The 20,515-nt window shown below is 40.8% G+C and overlaps 1 protein-coding gene across 6 annotated transcripts in view; it reads left to right on the top strand.

Moving 5' to 3' along the window:
• The window catches only part of LOC105478158 (carbonic anhydrase 5B), a 99,137-nt gene extending 80,628 nt beyond the window's left edge, over positions 1-18,509 (top strand). For 5 of the 6 annotated variants that reach the window (XM_071088550.1, XM_071088551.1, XM_071088552.1 and 2 more), the window contains 6 exons: positions 413-505; positions 4,448-4,566; positions 6,251-6,346; positions 7,509-7,571; positions 8,658-8,813; positions 14,364-18,509. In XM_071088550.1, the coding sequence (XP_070944651.1) occupies positions 413-505; positions 4,448-4,566; positions 6,251-6,346; positions 7,509-7,571; positions 8,658-8,813; positions 14,364-14,543 (707 nt within the window). In that variant the 3' untranslated portion in view covers positions 14,544-18,509. The remainder of the gene's footprint in view (positions 1-412; positions 506-4,447; positions 4,567-6,250; positions 6,347-7,508; positions 7,572-8,657; positions 8,814-14,363) is intronic. The other variant, XM_011735205.2, reaches the window with a different exon arrangement.
• Positions 18,510-20,515: the final 2,006 nt, after the last annotated feature.

Below are 20,515 nucleotides of genomic sequence, written 5' to 3'. Positions count from 1 at the left end.
CTCAAACTCCTGACCTCAGGTGATCCACCCCCCGGCCTCCCAAAGTGCTGGGATTATAGGCGTGAGCCACTGCACCTGGCCTTTTTTTTTTTTTTTTTTTTTTTTTGAGATGGTGTCTGACTCTGTTGCCCAGGCTGGAGTGCAGTGGTGTGATCTTGGCTCACTGCCACCTTCACCTCCTGGGTTCAAGCAATTCTCCCACCTCAGCCTCCTGAGTAGCTGGGATTACAGGCACATGCCATCATGCCCGGCTAATTTTTGTATTTTAGTAGAGACGGATTTCACCATGTTGGCCCGGCTGGTCTCAAACTCCTGACCTCAAGTGATCTGCCCACCTTGGCCTCCCAAAGTGCTGAGATTATAGGCGTGAGCCACTGTGCCTGGCCCCGGCTAATTTTTGTATTTTTTGTAGAGATGGAGTTTCACTGTGTTGCCCAGACTGGTCTTGGATTCCTGAGATCAAGTGATCCTCCCACCTCGGCCTCCCAGAGTGCTTGGATTACAGGTGTGAGCTACCGATCCAGGCCTCAAGAATTCTTATCTACCCATTTGCATGAGTAATCTGAGATGGCAAGTCATCCACGTTTTCATCATAATAGCTTCTTTTTAGATACCTACAAACCCAACCGACTAATTCACCCCTTGACCATGTCTTCCCTAGGTGTGTCAATCACACACTTACAAAATATGCAAGAAAAATTGTAGAGAGTTTGCTAATATTTTTCTTGTTTGGTTGGAAAGAACTAAAACTGATAGCCCTTTTAAATTATGCTTTAATAATTATTTTCTTTAAGATAGCATCAATTTTTAGTAATTGCCTAACTTTCTCTCTCTCTCTCTCTCTCTCTCTCTCCACCTTTCAGTGACTGCCTCTTATTTCCTGCTTATTCTTCATTGCTATTTCTCCATGTTGTTGCAAATCAATAGCATGCAAAGAGGAAAAAAAGAGTGAATGAACATAAAAAATAAAAAGTGAAAGAAAGCAAAGACATTCTAGAAACAAAGAAAGGCAAGAAACAATTCTAGAAAAGTAAAAACCTAATAAATATCGATGTCTATAAATTTCAAAGAAAAAACCCTAAGAGATGCTGCCACAGTGTGCTTTATGAGGATTGGAATAAAGTGCAAGGAAAAGGAGCTGGGGAAGGTATGTGACAAAAACATCATACCAGTCCTTTTGGGATGCAGCTAAAGCAGTGCTTAGAGGGAAATTTATAGATGAAAATGCCTATAATAGAGAAGAACTTTCTCAAGTCAGTATCTCAGCTTTCCACCTTAAGAAACTAGAAAAAGAAGAACAAACTAAACCCAAAAGCAAGTAGAGAGAAGGACATAATAAAGAACGAGCAGAGATCAATGAAATCAAAAGTTGGTTCTTTGGGAAGATAAACAAAGTTGACAAACTTTTAATTGGGGGAGACCAAGAGAAAAATAAAAGACAGAAGACTCAAATTACTAAACTCTGGAATGAAAAAGAGGACAACATGACCTACCTTAATAGGATTATAAGAGAAGGTATGTGAACATCTCATACCGCAGTCCTCTGCTGGGTGTTATTTAGTATTTGGTTCCCCTGAGTAGGACACTGTTACTGATTTGAATGAGTGCATATAAGAGAGTGGAAATACTGTGGGGAAGGGCACTAAATTATCCCTGGATGATCCCTGTCAATTATCATGTCCTCTGGAATTCCTCTTATTGGCACTGTCTACAGGCATTAAAGAGATGGAGAGGTGAGTGCCTTTGTTCTCCTCCTCAGGGTGCTTCCTGCTCCATCCTGCTTCATCCTGCTTCCCTGACTTTACACTCCTCTGGGGCAGTGCCAGTGAACCTAGTAAGAATGCTTTCACAAACATTTTAAGTTCTCCTTCCCTGTTTTGGTCCTACATTTACTTTAAAACACATGTACACAGTTTAAAACACACATACACAGTTTAAAACACATGTACGCAGTTTAAAACACACATACAATTGAATGATTTTTAAAGGAAATTTACAAGAGTTGTGCAACCATCACTATAATCTAATTTTAAAACATTTCCATCACCCCAGAAGCATTCCTCGTGTCCATTTCCTGCATTTGCTTTTATCTGTATGGGTTCTATGTATTTCCTTTCTCTTCACCATCCCTTTCTGTGTCAGCTCCTTCTCTTTCACGTTGAAAAGCAAAAGGAGGGAGTGAATATTACAGATTGCTTACTACCAGCCAGACTCTCTGCTGAATGTTTTATATTTGTCATGTAATTTTTTACAAGTTTAATCCTTTCTCAGAGCATGGAAAGATTAAAATATCAGGCCAAGCATGGTGGCTCATGCCTGTAATCCCAGTGCTTTGGGAGGCCGAGGTGGGTGGATTGCTTGAGGTCAGGAGTTTGAGACCATCATGACCAACATGGTGAAACCCCTTCTCTACCAAAATACAAAAATTAGTCGGGCATAGTGGCACACATCTGTAATTCCAGCTTCTCAGGGAGGCTGAGGCAGGAGAATCACTTGAACCTGGGAGTTGGAGGTTGCAGTGAGGCGAGATTGTGCCACTGCACTCCAGCCTGGGCAACAGAGTGAGACTCTGTCTCAAAAAAATAAAAAAATAAAAGAAGAAAATATCAACCTGAAATACATAAGTATATATTTATTTGTTATGTGTTATGACTGCTCTGCTTTCCAATTCACTATCTTCTGTCTACCTGCCCCATTTCTTGGTTTCTTTCCTTTTTTTCTGTAGAGACTGGGTCTCACTATGTTTTTCAGGCTGGTCTCAAACTCCTGGCCTCAAGTGATCCTCCCACCTTGGCCTCCCAGAGTGCTAGGATTATAGGTGTGAGCCACTGCTGGGCCTGCCCCATTTCTTGATGACTATATTTCCTTATTTCCTGCATTCATCTGCCCCACCCAACCCCACCTTTTTCCTTTAATCTTGCTGAGGTTACCAGTGACATCCCAATTAACTAGCCTGACAGCTGCTTGACAGCTGGGATTACAGGCATCAGCCACTGCGCCCAGCCAAAAACGTCTTATCTGGGTCAGGTGCAGTGGCGCAACCGCCTGTAATCCCAGCACTCTGGGAGGCTGAGATGGGTGGATCTCTTGAGCTTAGGAGTTCGAGACAAGCCTGAGCAACATGGCAAAACACCATTTCTACAAAAAAAAAAAAAAAAAATTAGCCTGGCATGGTGGTGCACGCCTGTAGTCCCAGCTACTCAGGAGACTGAGGTAGGAGAATGGCTTGAGCCCAGGAGGAAGAGGTTGCAGTGAACTGACATTGTGCCACTGCACTCCAGCCTGGGCGACAGAGTAAGACCCCATTTCAAAAAAAAACAAACAAAAAAAACACTTGTCAATATTTTGCCTATAATATATTGGTAATGTGTGTATGTGTGTGTGTGTGTGTGTGTTTGAGACAGAGTCTCGGTCTGTCACTCAGGCTGGTGTGTAGTGGCACGATCTCGGCTCATCACAACCTCCGCCTCCTGGGTTCAAGTGATTCTTGTGCCTCAGCCACCTGAGTAGCTGGGACTACAGGCATGGGCCACCATACCCAGCTAATTTTTTTTTTTTTTTTGTATTTTTAGTAGAGATGGGGTTTCACCATGTTGGCCAGGCTGGTCTCAAATTCCTGACCTCAGATGAGCCACCCACCTCAGTCTCCCAAAGTGCTGGGATTGCAGGTGTGAGCCACCAGGCCCGGCCAGTGTGTTTTTTCAGTTGACATATTTGTATATATTTACCAGGTACAATGTAATCTTTTGATATATGTATGCATGGTGGAATGATTATATCAAGCAATGAAAATATTCATCACCTCACATGCTTACCATTTTTTTTTTGTAGTGAGAAAATCTACGGTTACTCTTTTAGTAATTTTGAAATGTGCAATACATTATTATCAAGTATGGTCACCATGCTGTGCAATAAATCTTGAAAACATATTCTTCCTAACTGAAACTTTGTACCTTTTGACCAACATCTCCAAGGTGATCGTTTTTGACTTGCACATTTCCTATTCCATTTCAATGAAAGGGAAAGCAACACTAGTATCTTAAAAAATTGAAAAACAAAGTGTCTGTGCATAAAAAAAGAAGGATCCCTTTATCCCCATATTTCAGTATTATAAAGTCATGTTGGATAAATATGCTGAGAGAAATTTGCATTTTATTGCACACAAAAGAAAACTGGACACAATAATATAGGATATAAAATTAAGTCAAGAATTGGCCTTTACCAATTGTTTGTAGCTTGTTCTGTAGTTAAATCTTTATGTTATTTGGTCTTCTCCTTATACGTGCGTTGACTTCATGAAAATCAAATTTATAATCACTTGTATATAATTCAGTATAATCCATTTAACACAGTTCACATGGAGGGTCCACTGGAGATTTGGCCTTTCACCCACATTTCCCCACTGCACAAATAACTCTTCTCTGAATTGTTGGATGTGCCATTTTAGTGATCAAGGGAGGACCCCTGGAACACAACTACCGATTGAAGCAGTTCCATTTTCACTGGGGGGCCATCGATGCCTGGGGTTCTGAGCACACCGTGGACAGCAAATGCTTCCCAGCAGAGGTATGTTGAGAAGGTCAGGAACAGTGACAACTGTAGAGAAGTGGGGATAATTCTGAACTTTTAGTTGTAAGAAATTAGCAGAAAGAATCAGGTGATTCCTATAAATGCTAAATAGCTTTCTCAGGCAGTTTTGATCATTCTCAGCTAAGACATGTAAACATGTTAACTTCTCTCATCTCAAATAATAGAGTTGAAATGAACCTTAAGATCCTGAAACTGAATTCTTCTGGAATTCGAAGGTGGACTCAAATAGTAGCCCAGAGTAATAACCCAGGGAACATTGTGGAGCCACAGGTCGACTTAATGCAAGTTTGCGGTGGTGGGAGCCTAAATGAAGGCTGTGGCAATAGAAATAGAGAAAAGGAGCAAGATTTATCAAGCGTTTCGGAAATTAAAGCAACAGGACTTGAAGGTGGGGTTCTCTTCAGGATAGGAGAAGGCAAAGTTAACCATGATTTTGTGGTGTCTCACTTGGGAGGCTGGGTGATAATGCATTCATAACTGGTGGATGAGGAATAATTTATAGGGAAATAAAGGGAGATTTTAAGGAAATAGAATTTTTTCTTACAACTTTTTTCCTAATTCAGTTGTAAATGTTATGTAAAAATAAAAGCACATTTAAAAATTTATTTTATATTTGTTTCATTTTATTTTGTTTTGTGAGACAGGGTCTCACTCTGTCACCCAGGCTGGAGTGCAGTGGCACAATCACGGTTCACTGCAGCCTCAACCTTAAGCAATCCTCCCACCTCAGACAACAGGCGCACACCACCATGCCCTGCTAATTTTTTTTTTTTTTTTTTTTGAGACGGAGTCTCGCTCTGTCGCCCAGGCTGGAGTGCAGTGGCATAATCTCAGCTCACTGCGAGCTCCGCCTCCTGGGTTCACGCCATTCTCCTGCCTCAGCCTCCCGAGTAGCTGGAACTACAGGTGCCCACCACCACGCCTGGCTAATTTTTCGTATTTTTAGTAGACACAGGGTTTCACCGTGTTAGCCAGGCTGGTCTCGATTTCCTGACCTCGTAATCCACCCGCCTCAGCCTCCCAAAGTGCTGGGATTACAGGCGTGAGCCACCGCGCCTGGCCTGCCCTGCTAATTTTTAAATATTTTGGTAGAGACAAGGTTTCGCTATGTTGTCCAGGCTGGTCTCAAACTCCTGGGTTCAAGTGATTCTCCCACCTTGGCCTCCCAAAATGCTGAGATTACAGGTGTGAGCCACCACACCCAGCCTAAAAGCACATTTTAAATGGTTATTCCTTGAAGAAAAAGTTTGTCTTTAACTCCTGTGTAATTTCCATATGGAGGATCTATTTCTCTCAATATAAACGTCGTCCCTCCTGTAGATGCAAGTGGATTTTGAATATTGGTATTTCATGCAACTCAAGATGGGACTGGACAGATGTTGATTGCTCACTGAAGTGTCACTTTGTTATATGAATTTTCTATTTTTCTCCCCAAATAAATCCCTTCATTCTAAAATAATATTAATTGCTGCTCTTGCCTAAATTTCTCCCTGATCTTTGTTTCTGTCTCATCTTGCACCATGTTGTCATATGGTTTTCTTGGTGGCTTTACTTTGGGTGAAGAAATGTGTTTAAATGTCGTAGGTTGACTGAGGCTGTGGGTTTATTCTGGAGAGAGTCTGTGCAGTCATGGGTTAACCCTCTTTCCATGGTGTTTCAGCTGCACTTAGTGCATTGGAATGCAGTCAAATTTGAAAACTTTGAGGATGCAGCACTGGAAGAAAATGGTTTGGCCGTGATAGGAGTATTTTTAAAGGTAAAAAATTTCACCAACTTTAAATGATGTGTTGTATTCTAGAATGGAAAGATAGAACATTATAATATTGTTATTTACTTTAAGAATATTGGGATCCATACATTGGTAAGATAAATAGTGATTGAAATACAGGATTGTACGACCAGGCGTGGCAGCTCACCCCTGTAATCCCAGCACTTTGGGAGGCCGAGGCAGGTGGATCACGAGGTCAGGAGTTTGAGACCAGCCTGGCCAACATAGTGAAAACCCATCTCTACTAAAAATACAAAATAATTAGCCAGGTGTGGTGATGGGCGCCTGTAATCCCAGCTACTTGGGAGGCTGAGGCAAGGAGAATCACTTGTACCTGGGAGACGGAGGTTGCAGTGAGCTGAGATTGCATCACTGCACTCCAGCCTGGTGACAGAGTGAGACTCTATCCCCCCCCCCCCAAAAAAAAAGAAAGAAATACAGGATTGTTAAGAATATATTTTAGGCCCAGACACAGTGGCTTATGCCTGTAATCCCAGCACTTTGGGAGGCTGAGGCAGGCAGATCACTTGAGGTCAGGAGTTAGAGACCAGCCTGGTTTCCATGGGGAAATTCTATTTCTACTAAAAATACAAAAATTAGCCGGGCATGGTGGTGCACACCTATAATCCCAGCTACTCGGGAGGCTGAGGCAGGAGGATCACTTGAGCCTGGGAGGTGGAGGCTGCAGTAAGCCAAGATTGTGCCACTGCACTCTGGCCTGGGCAACAGAGAGAGACTCCATCCCCTGCACCACCAAAAAAAGAATATATTTTGAATGGTATAAAAATGCACAGCCCAACAGAGTGGTCACAAGCCACATGTGGCAATTGAGCACTTGAAATGTGTCTACTGCAATTGTGGAACCATTTTTCATTTTATTTAATTTTAATTCCAATTTAAGAACTTAAACGAAGCAGGGGGCACCTTTCTCTGCAGGCATGCTGACCTTGTCAGCAAACAGCCTGCTCATGTGTTCTCTAATTTAATTCAGTAATGTTTATAAAATTATAAATTACAAGTTTAAGTGTAATTTTAGTCATGCAGTTTGTTTTTATGTAATCACCAGTTAGTTAATTTTAATTCACATTCTGTTAGTTTCTACAGTGAGATGTCCATTGTTTGTAATATTTTCTTATTTGTTGTTCTTTAGCTAGGCAAACATCATAAAGAGCTACAGAAATTAGTGGATACTTTGCCGTCGATAAAGCATAAGGTACTATTTGTTTTCCATAATTACTTGAAATGTACTTTTATGTTTCAGTCTCAGAGTGGAGACATTACCAAGGCACTTTGAATTGGGAAGTTTAATTACGTGAACTGTATTCAGCCTTAGAAGAAAACTGTCATTTATGATTCCAGGGGACAGAAGTCATGATCATGTGGGTAGGCAGTGAGCTTTTTGGTTTTGCCGCGGTGCCACTGAGGACTTGGGGACTCAGGAACATATTGCTGTCCCCTCCTCTGTTCCTGACACCAGCTCCTTCTAAGTCCTTATAAACACACCCAGAGCAGCCTTCTTGTCTGTAACTGCCATCCCACAGGCAGGGAGCAGAGAGCAATTCTACAGAAACTTGCCTTGTCCAGCTGGAAAGAACAATGACCCACATCCTTCAGGTCGGATGCCTTTGTCTAGTCCCCCAATATTAATTCTTCAATATTCAGAATCTCAAAGGGCTGCTCTGTGGAGGCCCATATATTCTCCTTCTCCCTCTCATCCCCCACTGTATCCCTCTGGTCCCCACCTCTTTCCCTCTCCTTTCCTCTCTGGAAGCCCATATATTATCTCCCCCCATCCCCCACTCTCTCCTTCTGGTCCCTACCTCTTTCCCGCTCCTCTCTTCTCCTCTCCTCTCCATTTTCCTCTTTTTTCCCTCTCTTTCCTTTCAGTCCAGGTTTCTGGCTCCTCCTGATCTGCATTTCTTCCTAAAAGGACAAGTCTCAATTAGCCTCTCTTGAAAATGCAAAGCCTCCTTCTTTATGCAATGGCCACTGTCTGAAACCTCTCAACAAAACTCAGAGGAGACTACCTGATGTAACCTCACTAGAATTGAGAGATCAAATGGTTTTGGCTGTTTTCCTACTGTGGAATATAAAAAATACACAGTTAATTGCAGAAACAAAGCCTGGACATGATTCCATCCTAAGCAGCGATTCTTCAGGAAGCTGCCCAGAAAGGCCCGGAGCTCCTCTGGACCACTGCTGATCTCCACATACTCCCTGAGAACCATCACCTCGTCGTCCGATTCCTGAGTGGTTTTCACCACTAAATAATGACTCAGTTATCTCTTCTCTTGGCCAGGACACCCTTGTGGAATTTGGGTCATTTGACCCTTCCTGCCTGATGCCTACCTGCCCAGATTACTGGACCTACTCAGGGTCTCTGACTACCCCACCCCTCTCCGAGTCTGTCACCTGGATCATTAAGAAGCAACCAGTAGAGGTTGATCACGATCAGGTACGTTCTCTCCACAATTTCAATCTAAGGAAATCCTTGTCTGCCCATTTAAAACAAGGCTGGGCTCAGACTGTGGCATCAGTTTTAACATCTTGTAATGCTTATACATTTCTATTGAAGTGTACCAACGTCTTGTCTCAGTTTGGACATGAATTTGGGGATGTTTCAAATTAACTAGAGAGAAGAGTTAAAACACAGAAGAACATAAGCTTTTTACATCTATATTTGACAATTACATATGTCTTCTTATGCCTTGTGTATTTTATATATAAATATTAAACTCTACAAAATCAAGACCCTTTTAAAGGAAAGAGTGAAGGCTGGAAATGAATGTGTTCAAAAGTCTTTAAAATCCTTAAGGGAATTCTACTATAGAATCTCAGAATAAATATAGAATTCAACAGTGTTTGTCCAGAAACTTTAATGTAAGTTTGTTTTTTGAACTTGGGTTCTATTTTTCCCTTAGAAACTAAGCCTAAGTAGTAGTTACTATGCAAACACTCAAAATCCTGTATAATGTATAATGTAACTAAACTACAATAATATTTACTCATACTTGTTTTATGGGATTTTTATTGATTACAAAGCATTTCCATAAGAGAAAAAACTTCCAAATTCTTTTTATGAAGCCAGCATAACTGATACCAACACTCACCAAAGATTGGAACCCCCTCTAAAGAATATAAAAGAAAAAAAAAGCTAAAAAGAAAGTATTAGAAACAGAATCCAGCAGATTCATCAGAAGAAATAGACACTTTGTCCAAGTAGCTTTTACTCCAGTAATACGAGAATGGTTCATTGTTAAGAATGATATTAATATAATTCATTCTATCAGTGGATCTAAATAGAAAAATCATATTATCATTTCCAGGGAAGTTAAAAAGACATTTGTAAAAATCACCATTCCGTTTTTGAAAATTTTTAATAAAACAGAGCTGAATAGAGACTTCCCTATCTTGATAAAAGGGATTGATCTCAGTTCAAAAGCAAATAATAGGTTTTGAATGGAAAGGATTGTTACCGTATTAAGTTTTATATTAAGTTATTCATTCTGGAAGTAGCCAGTGCAGTTAGACCGGAAAATAAAAAATAAATTAGAGAAACAATAAAAAACTACTACAAAAATCAGAGATAATTTGGTAATCAGTGGAATACAATATTAATTTCTAGAAATCAATACATTTGACATACATAAATCACAATCAGTTAAAAGATATGATATAAAGATATAATGTAAGAAGGGCCCCTATTTATAATGGAAACAAAAATATAAAATACTTTGGAATAATTTTAACAAGGAAAGTTAATAAGAAAACTTAAAATGTTCCTGGAGGATACAAAAGAAGGCTTGAATTAATAAAGTTAACACATTATAGGATCAAAAGACATAAAGACACCTTTTTTGTCATAAATTACAACCTAAGTTGTCATTCTCCATGACTTGTTTATTCACCATAAATTTAATGTGTTCCCAATAAACATGCCAATAGGATTTTTAAATCGATATGCTATTTCTAAACTCATGAATAAAGACAAACACATAAATAGCCAGGGAAAATTCTAGAAAAATACGGGATAATTAGACTCACAAGGTTATAAAGCCTCAATAATTAAATAGCATGTTACTGGCACATGGATAAAGAGATCTATCGAGGGAAGTATATTAGCATTCTCCATAGAAACAGAACCAATAGGATAGATATTGTATTAGTCCATTTTCACACCGCTATAAAGAACTACCTGAGACTGGGTAATTTATGAAGAAAGGATGTTTAATTGACTCATAGTTCCACAGGCTTAACAGGAAGCATGACTGGGAGGCCTCAGGAAACTTAAAATCATGGCGGAAGGCAAAAGGGAAGCAAGGACCTTCTTCACATGGTGGCAGGAGAGAGAGAGAGAGATGGGGGAAGTGCCACACACTTTTAAACCATCAGATCTCGTGAGAACTCTTTCACTATCATGAGAACAGTGAGGAGGAAATCCACCTCCATGATCGCCTCCCCTGACACAGGGGGATTATAATTGAACGTGGGATTTGGGTAGGGACACAGGGCCAAACCATACCAAATATAGATAAAGATTTAAAAAAATTAAAAAAGACAAAGTTGATAAAGTTAGATAAATAACCCTATAAAGGTTAAATATAGATTATTATAGGTTATATAATAACCCTATAAAGATAAAGAAAGAAAAAGATAGATAAAGTTTTATCATAAGGTATTGGCCATGTGATTATGGAGACTAAGAAGTCTTACAATCTGCCATCTGCAAGCTGGAGACCCAGGAAAGACAGTGGTGTACTTCAAAGGCCTGAGAACTGGAGAGCTGATAATGTAGATTTCTATCTTGGTCTGAAAGCCTGAGAACCAGGAGCTCCGAAGAAAGGAGACAATTGATGTTCTAGCTCAAGCAACCAGAGCAAATTCAACCTTCCTCTGCCTTTTTGTTCTATTCAGACCCTCAATTTATTGGATGATTCCCATCCACTTTGGGGAGGGCCATTCTCTTTACTCAGTCCACCAATTCAAATCCTAGTCTCCTCCAGAAACACCTTCATAGACATACGTAGGCATAGTATTTAACCTGTCTGTGCATCCCATGGCCCAATCAAGTTGACACATAAAATTAACCATCACAGGAAGAAAATAATAATTTCAGAAATATGTCCAAATACATATGAGAATTTATTTTATGATAAATATAGCATCTCAACTCAGTTGGCAGGAAAGATAGAGTATTCGGTAAATGCTGTTGAGGAACAATTGAGCAGGCATTTGGGGGAAAAAATTGGATCCACCATGCAGACCTTACACAAGAATACATTCTGGATATATACCACCATAGAAGTACTAGGATAAGCATAGGAAAATCCTTTTATGCCTGCAAATGTATAGGCTTTGTGGCCTGTACATTTAGTCTGTTTCTATTCTTTGGATTAAAAAATTGACATATTTCCTCAACTTATTTTCATTCTAGAAAAACAAATGGACATAACATTGAAAAACAAAGTAAATACATCAGAGGGTCAGTGGCCCATGTGAGGACTTTGTAAATACAATTTCAACGAAATTTTAAAATTTATTTTTCAATTATATAATTTAAAATTTTATTTTGTATTTTCTGGTCTAACTGTACTAGCTACTTCCAGAATGTAATTTAATATAAAACTTATGGTAACACTGAAAATTTAGTAAGGAAAACAATGCTAGCTGTCATCTATAATATTATTCTAGTTGCCTATAATTTTACCACTATCATTGTTTGGGGAAATCCTTCTGGTCTCTTGTCTATCCAGATGCACATAAGTCCTTCTGGTCTTTTATCTATATAAATATACACAATTTTTGTATGAAAATGGAATCATTCTGTACATACCATTTTGCTGCTCTTTTCACTCAGTGATGCCTGGAACATTTTTTTTTTTTTTTTTAAAGACAATCTCTAGCTGTTGCCTGGGCTGGAGTGTAGTGATGTGATCTCGGCTCACTGTAATCTCTGCCTCCCGGGTTCAAGCAATTCTCCTGCCTCAGCCTCCCGAGTAGCTGGGATTACAGGCACCCACCACCATGCCCAGCTAATTTTTTGTATTTTTAATAGAGATGGGGTTTTACTATGTTGGCCAGGCTGATCTGAAACTCCTGATCCACCCGCCTCAGCCTCCCAAAGTGCTGGGATTACAGGCATGAGCCACCGCACGCAGCCGCATGGAACATTTTATAGATAATGAACATCTTCGGTATTTTTAAGGACTGTATACTAGTTCATTTCATAGATAGATGTCATTTATCTTTGATACTTAGACTATTTCTAATCTTCTGGAATTAGCTGAATAAAAAGAAACATTAACTGCTTGTACAGCTTCCTAATTAGTGAGGGCTTTTGTGTGATTTGCCGCTGTATGATAAACATTGCTTGTTTTCAGTCCTAGTTCTGCCTCTTCAGCTCTATTTGCCCTGAAGCCTTTGTTGCAAATGACTCTTCACTTGCTTGTCTACTGTGCCCCAGGCTGTCTTCTCAGTTTGAATGAGGGGAATGTGAATGGATTTTCCTGCTGGCCTGAAGTAAAATATTTCCTTTTTTTTTTTTTTTTTTTTGACATGGAGTTTTGCTCTTTTTGCCCAGGTGGGAATCCAGTGGCGCGATCTCAGCTCACTGCAACCTCCGCCTCCTGGGCTCCGTAGCTGGGATTACAGGCATGCGCCACCACGACTGGCTAATTTTATAATTTTAGTAGAGACAGGGTTTCATCATGTTGGTCAGGCTGGTCTTGAACTTCTGACCTCAGGTGATCCACCCGCCTTGGCCTCCCAAAGTGCTGGGATTACAGGTGTAGGCCACCACGCCCAGCCTAAGTAAAGTATGTCATAACACAATTGGGTCTGAAACCAAGGGGCTACTGGTCGATACTGCTGCTACATCAGAGAACAAGCCGTTGATATTCTGGGTTGCTCCTTTTGCATTGAGCTATATTGTCTAATATTGTAACCACTGGACACATGTAACCATTTACATTTAAATATAAGTACATTAAAAGTAAAATTCAGTTCCTCAGTTACACTGGCCACATTTCAAGTGCCCAGTAGCCATATGTGGCTTGTGACTACCGTAATGGACCATGCAGAGGACATTTCCATCATTGCAGAAAGTTCTATTGGACAGCACCAGCATAGAGAATCCTGTCTCCAGTTAAGACACCTACATGCAGCCTGGTGTGGTGGCTCACACCTGTAATCCCAGCACTTTGGGAGACCTAGGTGGGAGGATCACTTGAGGCCAGGAGTTCAAGACCAGCCTGGGCAACATAGAGAGACCCTGTCTCTACAAAAAATTTAAAAATTAGCTGGGTGTGGCGGCATGTGCCTATAATCCCAGCTAGTTGGGAGGCTGAGGTGGGAGATCACCTGAGTCCCAGAGGTTGAGCCTCCAGTGAACCATGATCACACCACTGCACTCTAGCCTGGGTGACAGAGTAAGACTTTGTCTTAAAAAAAAAAAAAAAAAAAAAAGGAAAGGAAAAAATACAGACATCAATATGCATTGCTTTGCCCACAATACCCAGGTGCAGTGAGCAATCAGTAATACTTATTTTATGTTAATGATTCAGTTAAATTGTTTTATAAACCCACTTTTTTTGGTGTTGTTAGTATATGCATCAGACCTTTCCTTTCTCATTCTGTAAGCTGGCTCTTTTGCTTATTTAAAGAGGAAGTTCTTGAGAATGAAAGAGATGAATTAACTCATCATCCTTGGTAAATGGATAATATGTGGGGACAGGGCCTTTGCCCCAAGTCTTTGGATCCCAAGGGCCCTCCTGGTTTCACCACCTCCTGCTGCTCTCCTCCCCACAGGACCACCATCAGGATCACCACCACCACTGGGCATTTTATTCCCTGTCAAGTGGTGAAGGCATTCTTACCCAGAAATAACTTCTCCTTCTGTATCTAATTTGCAAGGAATGCTCAGAATTGTAAAAATGAAAGTAATTTATTCACGAGGTAAAGCAAGTTTTCTATTGAAATTATTTATGCTTTCTGTTTCTATTTCTAGCTTGAGCAATTTCGAACCCTGCTTTTCACTTCTGAAGGGGAGAAGGAGAAAAGAATGGTGGACAACTTCCGCCCTCTTCAGCCACTGATGAATCGCACTGTCCGTTCATCCTTCCGGCATGATTATGTGCTGAATGTACGAGCGAAATCCAAGCCGGCGACCAGCCAAGCAACCCCCTAAAACGTTCATATCTAGGCAGTATTTTGCTTTTGCTATAATATATACTAGCTTACTAAAAATTGTTAACTAGACTATTCTAAGTGCCTGCATTTGATAATATTTACAGATGAGCATTTCTTAGCATGAGAGTGCTTCATCAGTCTTTGAGGAAAGTGATTCGGTACCAGCTAAGAGACACAAGTTTCTCTTGCAGCTACCTGCTGGTAATTGTAATGCCTTTTTTTTTTCTTTTTTTCTTTTTTGTTTTCTTTAAGAGACTAGGTCTTGCTCTGTTGCCCAGGCTAGAGTGCAGTGGCCCAGTGATAGCTCACTGCAGACTTGAACTCCTAGGCTCAAGCAGTCCTCCTGCCTTAGCCTCTGGAGTAGCTGGGGCTACAGGTGCTGGCCACCTGGCCCAGCTTGTAATATCTTTTTATGTCTGACATTTTTGAGCTATCTTTTTTATGTTTATCCATTAGTGGTTCTATAGCACTATATGTAGGGATTATAATCAAAAGTAAGGCACAGACACTGACCAGAACTCAGGCCTTTCAGAAACAGCCTGTTGGCCCAGACTGGTACTTCCTGGCTGAACATTGGCCATGGTTTTAGATGTATTTTATTTTATAACATGAATGTGTATTCTTTCATAAGGGCTTATCAATCAGTATATTATATGTGCCCCAGTGTTTAGTTGTTACAAGGACATGATACGCTTACTATCGATTTATGATGTAGAAAATATATTTTGTAATTATAAGAAAATAAGACTTTTCCTATACCCAGAAATCCCTTTGCATTTCCGAAGATCAGATATTTTACTTAAAAGTCTGATCATATAGGAAATATATGCAGAATATTTTAAAGAAAATGCTTGGCTGGGCACAGTGGCTCACACCTGTAATCCAGCACTTTGGGAGGCTGAGGCGGGAAGATCACTTGAGGTCAGGAGTTCGAGACCAGCCTGGCCAACATGATGAAACCCTGTCACTACTAAAAATAAAAAAAATTAGCCAGGCATGGTGGTGGGCACCTGTAATGCCAGCTACTCGGGAAGCTGAGGCTGGAGAACCGCTTGAACCCGGGAGGTGGTGGTTGCAGTGAGCCAAGATCGCACCACTGCTCTCTAGCCTGGGTGACAGAGTGAGACTCCGTGTCTAATAAAAAAGAGAAGAGAAGAGAAGAGAAGAGAAAAGATGCTTACAGTGCCTAGAACTTAGAATTCTTTCATTGTACATTTCCAGAAATATTTTTCAAAGGACTAGTAATCTAATAGCCTATGGTTTATAATATTATTTTGTATTATTTGCACACTGTTACATAGTATATAATGATAATGTTTTCTACAGTGAAAGAGCTATCTGGTCTTCACTTTACAACTGTCTGAACTTTATTTACTCATTAGTCAAGGTTCTTTGCAAGGCAGGTGATTAACTAAAATCTCTCAGTTTATACAGTGCTTTAAAAAACTTTTGTTATGGTAATAGGGAGAGAAACTTGTCAGATAGGCTAAAATCTAGATAATTCTACATATTCTGAGGAATTCATGCCCCCGTGTCTCTTGCTTATAAATATCTTGGAATGTTTCCAAATGCGTCTAAGCCTATGTTCAGACTCAGTGTTGCATCAATGACTGGTAGTAGTTCTTTCATTAATATGTTTGTCATCTGGTCTGCAAGATAGGGTTGGATGAATATACTTAACACTACTGACTGTACACTTAAGATGGTTAGGAAGGAAATGGGACTACATCAAACTTAAAAATTTCTGTGTGTCAAAGGAAGCAATCAACAAAGTGAAAAGGCAAGCTCTAGAATGAGAGAAAATAATTGCAAATCATAGATCTTATAAGGACCCCAAATCCAGAATATATGAGGAACTTCTATAACTCAACAACAAGAAAACCAAATAACTCAATTTTTAAAAATGGGCAAAGGACTTGCACAGACATTTCTCCAAAGAAGGCATACAAATGGTCAATAAGAACAGGAAAATATACTCAACATTGCTAATTATTAGGGAAATATAAATCAAAATCACAATGAGTTATCATCTCACGCCCATCATGCTGGCCACTATCAGAAGAACAAAAAAAAATAAGTATTGGGGAGAATGCAGAGAAGCTGAAACCCTTGCGCACTGTTGGTGGTCATGTAAAATGGTGGTCATGGAAAACAGTACACGGGTTCCCCGAAGAACTGAAAACAAGGCCGGGCGCGGTGGCTCAAGCCTGTAATCCCAGCACTTTGGGAGGCCGAGGCGGGTGGATCACGAGGTCAGGAGATCGAGACCATCCTGGCTAACATGGTGAAACCCCGTCTCTACTAAAAATACAAAAAACTAGCCGGGCGTGGTGGCGGGCGCCTGTAGTCCCAGCTACTCGGAGGCTGAGGCAGGAGAATGGCGTGAACCCGGGAGGCGGAGCTTGCAGTGAGCCGAGATCGCGCCACTGCACTCCATCCAGCCTGGGCGACACAGCGAGACTCCGTCTCAAAAAAAAAAAAAAAAAAAAGAACTGAAAACAGAATTACCATGAGAATTACCACCAAAGCGGGATCTCAAAGAGATATCTGTACACCCATGTTCATAGCAGCATTATTCACAATAGGCAAGAGGTTCTGGAGGCATCCCAAATGTCCATCAACTGATGAATGGATAAAGAAAATGTGGTATATACGTTCAATGGAATATTATTCAGCCTTTGAAAAGAAGGAAATGCTGTCAAATGTACAATGTGGATGAACCTTGAAGGCATTATGCCAAGTGAAATAAGCCAGCCACAAAAGAACAAATACTGTATGATTCCTCCATGTGAAGTGTCCAAAGTAGTCAAAATCATACAATAGAAAGTAGAAAGGTGGTTGCCAAGGGTTGGGGGAAGGGGAGAGGGTGAATTTGTATTTAGTGGGTACAGAACTTGTGTTGCAAGAATTCTAGAGATCTGTTGCAAAACAAGTGTGATTGTACTTAACACTACTGAACTGTATACATATAAGTTTGAGAAATAGCTCTTTTAAAAAGGGGTAAATGTGAAGGCTTTTGCATGTATGCCCTAGGAAATGCATAAAATTCTTTTTTTTTTTTTTTTTTTTGGAACGAACTTCCGCTCTTGTTGCCCAGGCTGGAGCGCTATAGCGCCATCTCAGTTCACTGCAACCTCTGCCTCCCAGGTTCGAGCAATTCTCCTGCCTCAGCCTCCTAAGTAGCTGGGATTACAGGCGTCCGCCACAACGCCCAGCTAATTTTTGTATACTTAGTAGAGACGGGGTTTCAGTGTTGACCAGGCTGGTCTTGAACTTCTGACCTCAGGTGATCCACCCTCCTCAGCCTCCCAAAGTGCTGGGATTACAGGCGTGAGCCACCGCGCCTGGCCGGAAATGTGTGAAATTCTTAAAAAGGTAAACATGGTAAAAAGAGAAGTCTTTGTTAATTTTCTGCAGTTCACCTGTTTCGAAGTATAGTTACCTTTAAAAGGGTAAACACACAAGATATGCATTTTCCAGAGCACACAGGCTTTCCTCCTAGCTGTCTTGTGAAACGATCAGTGCAAAACCCTACTGCACTGAGTTTTCCAAATTGAAGGGAGAAGCGATGTACAGAATGCTGACTTGCCCTTACCTCTTATATCTGGTGTTCTGGCGTGATTATTAACCACACTCTTTTTCACTTTGAACCATGTCCTGGTTTGCATGGCCACCTTCCCTGCAGAGGTGATAGAAGCTGGCTTGAGGCAGTTTCTTTCTCCATGCCTTAGTTAGATGACCCTGAAAGGGGCACGGCGGATTTCCCTGGCTACTGATACACCTTAACAACAAGCTTGTGTTTTTCATGTCCTCAAAAGTGTTTTACTTGCACTTTCCTAGACATAAAGGTGGAAAATTGGGCCTAAGGTCTGTCAAAGGTCTTGGAAAAGAAGATTGTATTAAAATTGCTGCCCATCTTCATTAAATAATACTAGCTCAATAAAAGCCTTTCTTTACAATATTAGTGGTTGGTGAAAGACTTCCTTCCTATTGTTTCAGTCTATATATATGTCTGTAAATTAATGAGATATCCTTTAACAGGTTCAGTGTACACTGGTTACCAACCTGTCTTGCGTCCAGTGTGACAGAACACACTCATACCCAATACATTACATGAAGCAGATGTATTACTTACAGACAGGAAGCAAGGGACAAAAGAGGCCCTGGCTCCATGGTGAGCCAGTACCCCAGGGCTCAAGAAAACTGCCCGGGGCAGGGCTGATGGAGTCTTGAAGTTCGTGCCCCACTTGCACCATAGCCTGCCTTGGGTTATATATCATAGGAGCCACATAACTCATTGGGCAAAGCTTTAAAGGAGAGAGAGGAACACAGCTGGCTGTCTCAAACAGTTCCTCCCTAACTCAAGATGTTACATTCCCTAGGAGGGACAAGAACAGGGCCAGGCTGTTTCAGGCAGTTCCTCCATATCAGGACATTGCATTCTCAGTGCATTCTACAGTTATTCTTAAGAACTCCAAGCAAGGAAGAAGGGAGAACTGGGTCAGTCCAAGGCCACCTGGAGAACTGTCTTATACATGGGTTAGGGTAAAGTTGGCTGTTCTAAAACCAGGCATCCACCCAAAAGAAGTCTTGGAAGACATCTTTCTCTGTTAAATTCAAACGATGGTAATTATAGTTCGGAAATGGAATTGGCTTTTAGAGTTACATCTGTAATGAAATTAATAAGCAATTAAGGCCTATTTCTGAAAATGAATTCAGTGGTTAATTGTTAAAAATAAATGTCTAACTCCTATAAAAGGAAATTTACATCCATTTCTAACTCACTAAAAAATCTATGGCTGGGTGCAGTGGCTCATGCCTGTAATCCCGGCACTTTGGGAGGCCAAGGCGGGCAGATTACCTGAGGTCAGGAGTTCAAGAACAGCCTGGCCAATATGGTGAAACCCCATCTCTACTAAAAAATACAAAAATTAGCCGGGTGGTTGTGGCACGCACCTGTAATCCCAGTTACATGGGAGGCTGAGGCAGAAGAATCGCTTGAGCCCAGGAGACGGAGGTTGCAGTGAGCCGAGATTTCTTAGAAGGAATTGTTATTTATTGTTCTGAAGTGAAAGTCTGGTCTGATTCATAAGAAATGTTACAACAGCTCAAACACTGATGCGTTCAGAATGGGCAGCAATTCTCAGCGTAAATTCTCATCGCAAGGACCAGCAAAATTGGTGACTTGCATAGCTACAACATTCTGTGCCATCCAGGGCACTCTACTTTGGGGATACAACTGCCAAACCTCCAACTAGACAGTTTAGTTTAAGATTTAGTCAAGAAGCAGAAAGGTGGAAGTGACAATGTGTAGTAAACCATGGTAGATGTTATAAAAGGTGGAATGCTTGTACTGGAAATGCATGCAGTGCCTCACCCCCTCAGGAGGTTTTCACGCTAATGATGATGGTGATGATGATGTAACAGCTAAAGTTTTGGAGGCATTCACTATTGCTAGGCACTGTATCAGCAGATAGCATGGGTTATCTTAGTTTTCACAATAAAAGCGTTATGAGATGGGAACTATGATTACTCTCTTGATTTTTACAGAAGAGAAAACAGGGGTAGACATTAAGGAATTTACTCAAGACCCAGCGGATGCACTGAGCTGGACAAGGTCAACTTGAGGCTGAAGGGAATATGTGTTGCTCCAAGTGTGTCGGTATAAGAGAGATTAGGGTGAGGTTTTATGCAGAGTTTGGGTATCAGTTGAGTAATTCTAAGGAGGGATTAGGGGAAGCAAGGCAGTTTAGTAATTGAGTATCTTAGCAACTTTAATTTGGAGGACAACGGAACAAAGCTAGGCCAAGGAATCTATTCAGTCACTCAAAAGATAGAGGTTGTTAGTCATTTTACAGCTGTAATGTATCCTTGTGAGGAACATTTTTTGCTTGGCCTTGTCCCTGGCCTTGTATGTGTACATTACAGTCTGATTATTAGTTGGGATGATTTTTAGTTTCTCAATCCCTA

The sequence above is a fragment of the Macaca nemestrina genome, chromosome X (genome assembly GCF_043159975.1).
Source record: "Macaca nemestrina isolate mMacNem1 chromosome X, mMacNem.hap1, whole genome shotgun sequence".
NCBI lineage: Eukaryota > Metazoa > Chordata > Mammalia > Primates > Cercopithecidae > Macaca > Macaca nemestrina.
The sequence above is the reverse complement of the archived record's forward strand: the minus strand, read 5'-3'. Positions and strand labels throughout refer to the sequence as shown.